We start from the raw sequence: 12,142 nt of genomic DNA, 5'->3' as shown, positions 1-12,142 counted from the left end.
GTGTTTTTGGTCAAAATATGGAGTTTTGGTATGTGAGTTTTTGAGCTAAAGGTTAAAAATAACGAATTCAGTCTTAGAATCTGTTTATAAGGAAATTAAAACTTGTTAGAGTTGTTAATTAATTGAAATCTGGTCTAGATAGAGTTAGTAGTATTTTAATGGTGTTTTGGTTGGTTTTAAAGTACATTTTGGGATTTGGACTAATGAAATTTTAAATCAAGGTTATGTGTTCAAATGGAAGGTTTGAGGTGTGTTGGTAAGTCATTTTTGACTTGTTAGAGTCCTTAAGTTACTTTAAAATGGGCTAGAACTTGTAGAATTCAATTTTAGTCTCAAACGAAAGATTTTAGATGTTTTTAAGTGAACTCTTATGGTAAAATAATTTGATAACTAGTTTAAGTTAGGTAAAATACTTTTGTTTAGGTCTATAATAGTTTATAATCCAATCTAGGAGTGTTAGAAGTTGGTCAAAATTATTAGAATAGGTCATCGGCGGTTTAGGACTGTTAGTTATGCAGTTTTGGCGCTGCAAAATTGTGTAGTGAGGTCGACCGAGCAAAATGGGCTCGTTAGGCGAGTTGAGGAGAGTTCTGACAGTGAGTTCAGAGGCTAAGCAAGCCATCTCGCTCAACTTGGGGAGTTTGCTATTTTGGAACTCGTTGGACAGGTATTTGAGGTGTTTGACAGAGAGTTGTAGAGGTTAAGCGAGCCAACTCGCTTAGCTTGGGAGGCTTGCTGTTTTGCCTCTCGTTGGGTGAGCATAGGCTATTTGTTGGGCGAGTGGTTTGAGTTCTTGGGTGTTTATGAATTCTTTCTTTTATGTGTATGATTTTAAAAAATCTATCATGGTTTGTTATATGATTTGTGGTAAGGTTTGGAACATATGTTCGAATGGCATTAGGTGTGTAAGAGTTCTAGGGAGAATTCTTAATGGTTGTATCAAAGTACTGTTGGTATGAATGCATGAAGCTTAGTCTTGGGGTTATCTTGACACTCTAATGATTATTCTCAAGTATAGATGATAGATTCATGTGGTGAGAGTAGCATGAGGTCTTAGTCTAGTGCTTCTAGTATGACCTAAGATATGGTACAAACTAACCTTGTAAGTGTGGTAGGGTGAAACTCATTGACAATGACTTTGCAGAGTAGTAGAGACCACCACAAGTGCACAACCTGCCATAGCTCGACATTCATACTAAATCTAGTCCAGTCTAGGTTTTGGCATAATTAAGATGTTTGGATTATTGTATGTGAAATATGACTCACGTATTAAATGTTAATGCATATTATAATTTGTTTTGTATAACTAGCTTACCCTGTTTGTTTTTGTCTTGTTGGGACGTTCTTATGTGTTGTCTGTCTTAACGATGATCATCTGTTGAGTGTGAGAAGAAGGTGATCATGTGATACTAGAACAAGCGTTAGGTGAAGTTGACCTAGAGACTTAGAAATTTTAGTGCTTTTATCCTTATTATTTATGTTTTAGCTTTGATGGTCTAGATACAATTTTTGTGTATAATTTTGATTTCAGTACTTCGCATGTAAATTTTGTTAAATTTTGTTTTTATAATTATGTTAAATAATTATAAATTAACTTTATATTTTTGGGATTAATAGGTCTACTTTATCGTTTTAATACTATATAATTTAGATGTTATATTATAAATTTATTATTATTATTAATTTTTTTAATAAACTTGTATAATAATAATGATAAATAAAAGTTCAATTACCATAATTGTTAATAAAAATTAAATGAAATCAAAATATTAGATATGTGATTCTTTAATTATATTAAAACCAAATTTATAACTATTTATCTTTATTATTATGTAAAAGATATTGGAAATACTTATTTCTTATTTTTCATCACGTTATTGGAATAATAATCATATGACAATATAATAATAATAGTAAAAATTTTAATTAATATACATATTTCCTTTTGTAAATTATTTTGAATCTCTGTCAAAATAAATTACTTTTTAGTTTATGTTTATACTAACGGAAGATCTAAATAAAATAATAATGAATTATCCCAATATTCCATAAATATTAAACAGAAAAATATATTTCTAAAAAGTAGTTAATTCTTAAAAGATAATATTAAATTATAACTTACTTAAATAATGTATAATACAAATTTCCTTATTTTGAGTATATATTCCATATTAATATTTACACTTAATTATATTTTAATATTGTAATATTTTAAACATAATAATTATCTTAAGAAAAGTCAAAAAAGAAGAATAGATGTATAATTTCATGAAATGTAAAAGTTATTTTACTTTTTTTTATATCTTCTATCTTTATTTTTAATATATTAATATAAAGAAGAAATAATTACAATAATTAGGAATATATGTAAAGAGAGAAATAATATACATACATATTTCATTAATTTAAGTTATTAATTAAAATAAAATAAAATGATAAAATTGAAATTAATTCATTCAACTTATTCTTGAGTTACTAAACCAAGTGTAACTTTCAGTTCTCAGTCAATGATATAACGATATTATTGTAACTGAATAGTATTTTAGAAATATAACTGAAAGTAGTCCATGTAATTATTCTCATATCTTAATAGTTATTAATTAATGTTGAAGTAAGTTTAAAATTACAGAATACTCCGTGTTTAGAGTTTTTTAATCTAATTTTCAGTTTTAAGGTTCATTTAAATTTTTGAAACAGAACCAGAAATAATTTCTTTAAAACATTAATATTAACTTAGATTAAACAATTAATTTACACACCAAATATTTTATCATTTGTTCCTTAAATAATCATATAAAGAACAACAATTTGTTGATACAGAAAAATTCGTCTCATGTGACACAAAAGCAAAAGGATCCGTTGGCAAGAAAGTTTAATGGTGAGTGGGCCAGCCTCGGCCACTTCAACGAAATTTCAATTCCACTATTATTATTTTCCTAATTTTCCTTTCAAAACTTCAAACCGTTGCCGTTTCTTATTTAATTTTTTGCATTTTTCTATTATTCCATAAAGTCGGTCACCTCCTCCTTCTCTCACGTCTCTGTTCTCTTCTCCATAACTGAGGGGAGAGAGAAACAGCGTTTGAAGAATCTTCGCAAAAAAGAAAAGAAAACAGAGCAACATGAAGCGAAACCTTCAAACGTTGTTTATGTTAACACGAAAACGATCGATTCAGTTTCTAATCGGTGCGTTTTTCTTCTACCTCGTACTCGTTACACTCGAAATCCCTCTCGTTTTCAAAACCGACTTCACCACCGTCGCCACGCGCACCCACAAGCTCCTCAGCGAGGAGGACTCGCTACTGAAGGAGTCCCCGGCGCGTCCTTTGAAAACGGTTTCCAACGCTGACTCGCCGAGTCAACTCGCTCGCCGCAGCGTTATTTCGGGGCTGGTCTTGAACGACGCCGTGTTCGAATCCAACGGCAACGACGGGTCGTTGGAGCTCTACAAGCTCGTAAAGCATGCACGCCAGATGGGACGGAGACTCTGGGCGGACCTTGAATCTGGAAATTTGCGGACCGTTGTGTCGAAGCCCGAGAACCGGTCCAGTTCGTGTCCCGGTTCGGTTTCTCTGTCAGGTAAGGATGCATTGGGCGTCGTGCCGCTGCCGTGTGGGCTCACATTGGGGTCACACGTGACGATCGTTGGGAAGCCGTTGGCGGCGCGGCCGGATTTCGAGCCGAATATAGCGGTTGTGAAGGAGAATGAACCGGTGATGGTGTCACAGTTCGTGGTGGAGTTGCAGGGGCTGAAGACGGTGGACGGTGAAGAGCCTCCTAGGGTTTTTCACTTCAATCCGAGGTTGAAGGGGGATTGGAGTGGGAAGCCTGTGATTGAACTCAACACATGCTATCGCATGCAATGGGGTTCCGCTCTCAGGTGCGACGGTTGGAAATCCAAGGCCGATGATGATACCGGTGAGTTTCGAAACTGAAATCACATTACTTTTTTTGCCTGTTTGGAAGTTTGATTTCACGTGATTAATTTGGAATTGGTTGATTAGGAACTGTTTTACGATGTGGAAGTTTACTAGTCATTTTAATGTGTTCTCAGTTATATGGTTCTCTTTGATCTTTGCTTTGGTTTTGTTTCTGAATATTTACTTTTTTTTCGTTCTTTGGATTGGAGAAACTGTTTAGAACGTAATGAAATTTTTTAACGCTATTCAACCACAAATGTCATCCAAAGATGATTCATTAGATGTCTGATTTTCTGCCCAATTAAAAGTGTAATTTTCTTGAAGAAATTTGTGATTTGAGTGGTGAGGCTGCTTGTGTCTGGTTGTGGTGGTTGATTGAATTGAATTGAGTTATTGCTTACATTGGGTGCAGTTGATAGGATGGTGAAGTGCGAGAAGTGGATTAGAGATGATGAACAGCACTTTGAGGAGTCTAAGTCGACGTGGTGGTTGAAAAGACTTATAGGGCGCACCAAGAAAGTAAACGTTGACTGGCCATTCCCATTTTCTGAGGGGAAGCTTTTTGTTCTTACTATTAGTGCTGGGTTGGAGGGGTATCATGTTACCGTTGATGGGAGACATGTAGCATCTTTTCCTTATCGTGCTGTAAGTGATATATCCATCCCCTTGATGTTAACTACCTGGACTTGAAGATTGATTTGCTTAATCACTTGATTTTGCATTTTGATTTTGGCAGGGTTTTACTCTTGAGGATGCCACTGGGCTTTCGTTGGCTGGAGACATTGATGTTCACTCTGTATTTGCAGCGTCTTTGCCTTCATCGCATCCCAGTTTTTCCCCACAGCGGCATCTTGAATTTTCCACCAGGTGGCGTGCCCAGCCACTTCCTGACTCTGGCGTAGAATTGTTTGTTGGTGTCCTCTCAGCTGGAAACCATTTTTCTGAGCGGATGGCTGTGAGGAAGTCATGGATGCAGCATAGGCTTGTCAAATCTGGAGCAGTGGTTGCTCGATTCTTTGTTGCACTGGTTGGTTTTTGTTTTTGAAGTTGTTATTTCATTTCTGATGTTCAGCTGGCGTTTCTTTCTTACTATTTTATTGAAATCTTGGCAGCATGCAAGACATGAAATTAATGTAGAGTTGAAGAAGGAAGCAGAATTTTTTGGTGATATTGTTATAGTGCCCTACTTAGATAACTATGATCTTGTTGTCTTGAAAACAGTGGCCATTTGTGAATATGGGGTGAGTTATCGATTAACTATAATCATGCTATGAACTACCAATTTTCGAGTGATATTTTAAGATTTTTTTATGGAATATAAGATGTGGTCTATTGTTCACAGGTTCATACGGTTTCTGCTAAGTATATCATGAAAGGGGATGATGATACTTTTGTTCGAGTGGATGCTGTTATCAGTGAAGCAAGGAAGGTTCCAGATGATACCAGTTTTTATATCGGTAACATAAATTACTATCATAAACCCTTGCGATATGGGAAATGGGCAGTGACATATGAAGTAAGTAATGAGCATCCATCGAAATGCTTTTGTTCAAACCTTAAATTCTGAATGAGAATACTCTTGAAATGATGATTATTTTAGTAATGTCTATTTTAATCCAAAGAAGGCCTGAAGTTACCCTGTGTTAGATGTTAAGGATTTATTTTCTGTTAGTTGGGCTTAGCCCATTCTGTATTAAGGGCATTGGCCCTTATGTTTCACTATAAATAAAACTACCCTTAGTGTATTCAAAACACAAGGGGATATTTTCTCCTAATCCTCTCCATTTCTCACATGGTATCTAGAGCATAGGATTAGGTCCAGCCAACTCTAGTTTCCGGCACAACTCATCGCCGCCGCCGCGCCACTGTGGCTGCCGCTGTCGCCGCCTCCGCCGCCGCCGCCGCCGCCTCCGCCGCCGCCGGAGTTCCAGAATTGACCGACGACCACATCATCGGCATCGTCTCGCCCGGGCGACCACCGTGGTACAAATATCACAGCCAACGGACCAGTCACGCGCCTCCACGCGCCGCCGCCAGAATCGCCGGAGCCGCCGCTTCCCACCGCGCGTGACGGCGCGTCGCCGGAGAGTTCCGTCGCCGATCTGGACCGCCGTGATCGCCTCCTCGTCCTCTTTCTGGATCTGTGATCGTTGCGTCAATCGGAGCACTTTGGATTTTTAGGGTTTCTCCTTCTCCATGGCATCTTCCTCTTCTACGAACACTTATGTTGGTGGCTCTTCTTCTGATCCTTCAATATACACCAATTATGTGAATGTACACTTGTCTATTGACAAGTTAGATGGCACAAATCATGCAACATGGGCGTCTGACATCAAACTTTGGTTGAAGAGTCAAGGGTACTTAGATCACCTTACTCAAGATGTGACTACTGCTACAACGGATGACACTTCCCGCTGGATGAAAATTGATGCTCAGCTATGCATTGTCATAAAATCCACCATTCACTCCTCGTTGAAACAAATGTTTCGATCATATGAAACATGTTCAGAAGTTTGGGCACAGGCGAAGTTGTTGTACACAAATGACACTCAACGCCTGTATGGTGTTTGTCATGACCTATTAACTGTTATTGGTCCACGCAATCATGGTCCCATGGCCGAATATTTGGGTAAAATTCATGCCCTTCTTCATGATTTTAATGATATATTACCTCCTGCTCCCACTCCTGCTGAAGAACTGGAACAACGATCAAAGTTCTTCATGTTGTTGGCTTTATACGGACTCTCTGATGATATCTCTCATGTCCGTGATCAGATTTTGGGTTCTCCTGTCATACCCAACTTTACTTCTACTTGTTCAGCTCTTCTGCGTATACCGAGCAAACCAGTCACTGAGACATCTCCTCATATTGATGACTCCTCAGTTATGGCTATCCAACGTAATGATCGAAGTCGGCCTCGCAGGCAAAATAAAGGACGTGTTACAAAATGTGACCACTGTGGCAAGTTAGGCCACAAAATTGATCAATGTTATGCACTTCATGGACGACCTCCTCGACCTGTAGCAATGGCCAATTCTGAACCATCTGGAGACCCTCCTACTTCATCTAATACCGTAGAAAAACCTGCAATCTTTAACGAATTTCTCAGATGGTATGAGGATCGTCAGCACTCTAGTTCCACTACATCTGCATCTGTTGCACGTACAGGTACACCTTTTGTTGGTCTGACTCACTTTCACTCCCTCGGATCTTGGGTCCTTGACTCAGGCGCCACCGATCATATCACTGGTAACAAGTCCTTATTTTCTTCTTTGTCATGTCCGGATAACTTACCCTCGGTAACAATGGCTGATGGGTCTAGAGTCTCATCTCATGGTGTTGGTACTGTTGATATTTTTCCGTCCATATCCATTGATCATGTACTTTATGTTCCCGGGTCTCCTTTCAACTTATTGTCCATAAGTCGTCTAACTCGTACCCTTAATTGTGTTATCTCATTTACTAAAGATTCTGTTTGGTTGCAGGACCGGAGTTCGAAACACATGATTGGCACAGGATGTGAGTCTCATGGCCTATACCATCTCCGCCCTTCTCCACATGTTGGCGTAATCATGGAGTCACCATCCCTTCTTCATGCTCAGTTAGGTCATCCTAGTCTTGCCAAACTACAACAACTTGTCCCGAGATTGTCACAATTATCAAGTTTGTCGTGCGAGTCTTGTCAGTTAGGAAAGCATACTCGTAGTTCCTTTCCTCGTAGTGTCTCACAACGGGCATCGTCCCCTTTTTCATTGGTTCATTCTGACATTTGGGGACCTAGTCGTGTTAAGTCCAATTTAGGTTTTCAGTATTTTGTTACTTTTATTGATGACTACTCAAGATGTACTTGGTTGTTTTTAATGAAGAATCGTTCTGAGTTGTTTCCTATTTTCCAATTATTTTTCAATGAAATAAAAACACAGTTTGGGGTTTCTATTCGAACTCTACGTAGTGATAATGGTCGTGAATACCTTTCTCAATCGTTTACACATTTTATGGCTTCTCATGGTATTCTTCACCAAACCTCATGTGCTTATACCCCTCAACAAAATGGGGTGGCTGAGCGCAAGAATAGACACCTTATTGAGACAACTCGTACTCTTCTAATTCATGGTCAAGTACCCTCACGTTTTTGGGGTGACGCCGTTCTCACGGCATGTTATCTTATAAACCGCATGCCATCTTCCGTCTTAGATAACAAAATCCCTCATTCTATCTTGTTTCCTCAAGATCCTCTACATCCTTTACCTCTTAGAGTTTTTGGGTCTACTTGTTTTGTTCATGATTTTAGTCCTGGTCTTGATAAGTTATCTCCTAGGTCTCACAAATGTGTCTTCTTAGGATTTCCACGGTCACAAAAGGGCTATAAGTGTTTTTCCCCTTCCCTCAATCGTCATTTTATCTCTGCTGATGTTACTTTTGATGAATCTTCTTTCTACTTTTCACATCTATCTTCGAGTTTTGAACCTCCACCTGTTACTGTTGATATTCCTATTTTCTGTGATTCTCCTAGTGATGCTCCACCCATTTTGTCTCCTCCTTCTTTGGACTCTCATTCACCACAGGATCGTCCTTCACCACCACCCCTTCAGGTGTATAGTCGTCGCAATCGTCTCCCTCATGACTCACTTCCAGTGCCGGTTCCTGTGTCTCCTCCGGCTCCAGCAAATGAGTCTGACCTGCCCATTGCCCTTCGTAAAGGTATACGCTCTACCCGTAACACTTCTCCCCATTATACTGTTCTTAGTTACCACAGATTGTCACCATCTTTTTATACATGTCTCTCATCCATTTCTTCTGTGTCCATTCCCCACTCTGTGGGTGACGCCTTAACTCATCCTGGCTGGCGTCAAGCTATGCTGGATGAATTAAGTGCTTTACAGAAAAGTGGAACTTGGGAGCTTGTCCAATTACCATCTGGAAAGTCTGTTGTTGGTTGCAGGTGGGTGTATGCTATCAAGGTTGGTCCTGATGGCACTATTGATCGTCTCAAAGCTCGATTGGTTGCCAAAGGCTACACACAGATTTTTGGTTTGGATTATGGTGATACCTTTTCTCCAGTGGCAAAAATGACCTATGTTCGCCTATTCATTGCCATGGCCGCTCTTCGCCAATGGCCTCTTCACCAACTTGATGTCAAAAATGCTTTCCTTAATGGTGATTTGCATGAAGAAATTTATATGGAGCAACCGCCTGGCTTTGTTGCTCAGGGGGAGTCATCTGGATTGGTATGTCGTCTTCGCAAATCCTTATATGGCTTAAAACAATCTCCTCGGGCCTGGTTTGGTAAATTTAGCTGTGTTGTTCAACAATTTGGTATGTCTCGCAGTGAAGCGGATCATTCAGTGTTCTATCGCCACTCAAATGCTGGATGTATCTACTTAATAGTGTATGTCGATGATATTGTTCTCACAGGAAGTGACTATCTTGGCATCTCTAAGATGAAACAACACCTTTGCCATCATTTTCAAACCAAAGATCTTGGCAAACTCCGGTATTTTTTGGGTATTGAAGTAGCACAATCCAACACCGGTATTGTCATATCTCAGAGGAAGTATGCGTTAGACATCTTGGAGGAAACAGGGTTAATGAACTCTAAATCTGTTGAGACACCTATGGATCCTAACATCAAACTCCTACCAAATCAGGGGGAGCCTTTCTCAGATCCTGAACGGTACAGAAGACTAGTTGGCAAATTAAACTATCTTACTGTTACACGTCCTGACATTTCCTTCGCAGTTAGCGTTGTGAGTCAATTCCTAAACTCCCCATGTGAAGACCATTGGGATGCGGTTGTTCGCATACTGAAGTATATTAAAGGATCACCTGGAAAAGGTTTGCTATATGGTCCTAACAACGATACAAAAATCGTTTGTTATTCAGATGCTGACTGGGCTGGTTCCCCGTCTGATAGGAGATCTACTTCTGGATATTGTGTCTCTGTTGGTGGCAACCTAATATCATGGAAAAGTAAGAAGCAAAGTGTTGTGGCAAGGTCCAGCGCAGAAGCAGAATATAGAGCTATGGCATCAGCTACTTGCGAGCTTGTGTGGCTTAAACAATTACTCAGTGAATTGAAATTTGGAGATGTCACTCAAATGACACTTATATGTGATAATCAAGCTGCTCTCCATATCAGCTCTAACCCTGTCTTTCATGAGAGAACCAAGCACATTGAAGTTGATTGTCACTTTATTCGAGAAAAGATCATATCCGGAGACATCAAGACTGAGTTTGTTAACTCAAGCAACCAGTTGGCAGACATATTCACTAAGTCCTTACGAGGACCTAGAATTGATTATCTTTGTAACAAGCTTGGAACATATGATTTATATACTCCAGCTTGAGGGGGAGTGTTAGATGTTAAGGATTTATTTTCTGTTAGTTGGGCTTAGCCCATTCTGTATTAAGGGCATTGGCCCTTATGTTTCACTATAAATAAAACTACCCTTAGTGTATTCAAAACACAAGGGGATATTTTCTCCTAATCCTCTCCATTTCTCACACCCTGTTTTCTTAGTTCCAAATTGCAGTTGCACCCTCGGTCGGCTGTGTGAATTTATGAACTGTGTATCGTGGTCCTTAAGTGTGTTTTGTCATACTGTTGTGACTGATTTAACTAGGAAATTGCAGGAAAAATATTGGTGTGTTAAAATATTGATGGTTTTGTTTCTTTTTTTTTTCAGGAATGGCCAGAAGAGGATTACCCACCCTATGCTAATGGCCCGGGTTATATTTTGTCATCAGATATTGCACGATATATTGTATCTGAATTTGAAATGCATAAACTAAGGGTTAGTAAACATTATTTACATTGCGCTTTTTCTGTGTTCATCCTGACCTTAATGAGTGAATTCCTTTCATTTGAAACTCTGGCTGAATGTGTGATTTGCTCTTTATGCAGTTGTTTAAGATGGAAGATGTGAGTATGGGAATGTGGGTAGAGCAATTTAACCGCTCAAAACCTGTACACTATTCTCATAGCTTGAACTTCTGCCAATTTGGTTGCATAGAAGACTATTACACAGCCCATTACCAATCGCCTAGGCAGATGATGTGTCTGTGGGATAAACTGCAAAGGCAGACAAGGCCTCAGTGCTGTGACATGAGATGACAAAAGAGACATAGGTTCTGATCTTTGATTCCGTTAGAAGGACAGAGAAAACAAGTTTTGAAGTGAAGCCATATACCATCTCGAATATTGTATATAACTCTGGAGCTTGGTTAGTTAAACATCGCCCTGTATAAAATGGCCTTTTTTATTCTCAGTTTATAATATTATTGGTTTTCTTGTTCTTTTCTCACCCTTTTTGGGGTCCTCAATTCTTTTGGCTCGGCATTGGGATTGGAATTGGATGATGATGATGATGATGTTACAAGTTCTGTAAAATCATTTGAGGGATAGAAAATATAGATCAATTATTATACCAAGCTGGTGCTTTTTGCCTGTCCTCAGTCTATTTTTGTTTTCAACTTTCCACTCCACCACTATATTAACCTGGTTTGCCTTATTGGGTAAAATCCCTCCCAAGTTGCTTATTTTTTCTCACAATTTTAGTTATTGAATAATTCTTACGAAATTTTGATTCTTTAGTTTTTAATTATTTGTAATTTTTTTTTATTTTAGATGTGATGCAGTACAAAAATGTATGACATTGGAATGTCTACAGAATTGAATAGGTAGCAGACGGAATGAAAATTGAATAAATTAATAAACAGTTATAACTCAAAGAAGTACACTGCATATGAAAAAAAATCAAAGTTACAAGTTAAAATCAAAATTTTTACAAAAATTAAGAAGTAAAATCGTGAATTTTGTGAAGTACAGGAAAAAAATCTAATTACTTGTAAAAAAGTTTAGAGAAAATAAAAATATAAACAAAAATGAATTATTGTAGAAGTTAATTTGTAATTTTTTAGATTTTTTAAAAATTTCGGTGTTTTTTTACCTATTTTATAAATTAAATTTATTTTTGTGGAAAGTTAAACAGAATATTAAACAGAAGGGTGGGCCATGAATTAGCAATTTGGCTTTTGATGAGTTAAGTCCATTCTCAAAAAGAGAAAATAGGCATGTTTGTTTGAATTGTGATTAATATATATTACAGTAAGATACTTATTTTGAAAGTGACAGACAAAAGTTATTAACTACTTTTTCATAATAGATAGAATATTGATCTTAGTAAAATTTGTTTGCGCACACGAATGATGGTTACACTACA

General features: G+C 38.0%; 1 protein-coding gene across 2 annotated transcripts; it reads left to right on the top strand.

The window, feature by feature from the left end:
• The first annotated feature begins 2,985 nt into the window (after positions 1–2,985).
• LOC108329856 (hydroxyproline O-galactosyltransferase GALT6) lies at positions 2,986–11,219 on the top strand. Of its 2 annotated transcripts, XM_017564212.2 has the most exons (7): positions 2,986–3,917; positions 4,332–4,564; positions 4,656–4,946; positions 5,032–5,160; positions 5,262–5,435; positions 10,607–10,714; positions 10,825–11,219. In XM_017564212.2, exons 1-7 carry the CDS (start codon positions 3,122–3,124, stop codon positions 11,032–11,034), a joined length of 1,941 nt encoding a protein of 646 aa, XP_017419701.1. In that variant the 5' UTR covers positions 2,986–3,121; the 3' UTR covers positions 11,035–11,219. The 2 variants fall into 2 exon arrangements, with proteins under 2 accessions (XP_017419701.1, XP_052733076.1); XM_052877116.1 differs by lacking the exon at positions 5,032–5,160.
• The last annotated feature ends 923 nt before the right edge of the window (positions 11,220–12,142 follow it).

The sequence above is a fragment of the Vigna angularis genome, chromosome 4 (genome assembly GCF_016808095.1).
Source record: "Vigna angularis cultivar LongXiaoDou No.4 chromosome 4, ASM1680809v1, whole genome shotgun sequence".
NCBI lineage: Eukaryota > Viridiplantae > Streptophyta > Magnoliopsida > Fabales > Fabaceae > Vigna > Vigna angularis.
This window is presented reverse-complemented; position numbering and strand designations above follow the sequence as displayed.

Excerpts from the sequence above, each read along its gene's own strand:
- LOC108329856 (XM_017564212.2), top strand. The coding sequence starts at position 3,122 with ATGAAGCGAAACCTTCAAACGTTGTTTATGTTAACACGAAAACGATCG. Across the intron at positions 4,947-5,031 it reads CTCGATTCTTTGTTGCACTG|CATGCAAGACATGAAATTAA; the intron begins GTTGGTTTTTGT and ends AAATCTTGGCAG. Across the intron at positions 5,436-10,606 it reads AATGGGCAGTGACATATGAA|GAATGGCCAGAAGAGGATTA; the intron begins GTAAGTAATGAG and ends TTTTTTTTTCAG.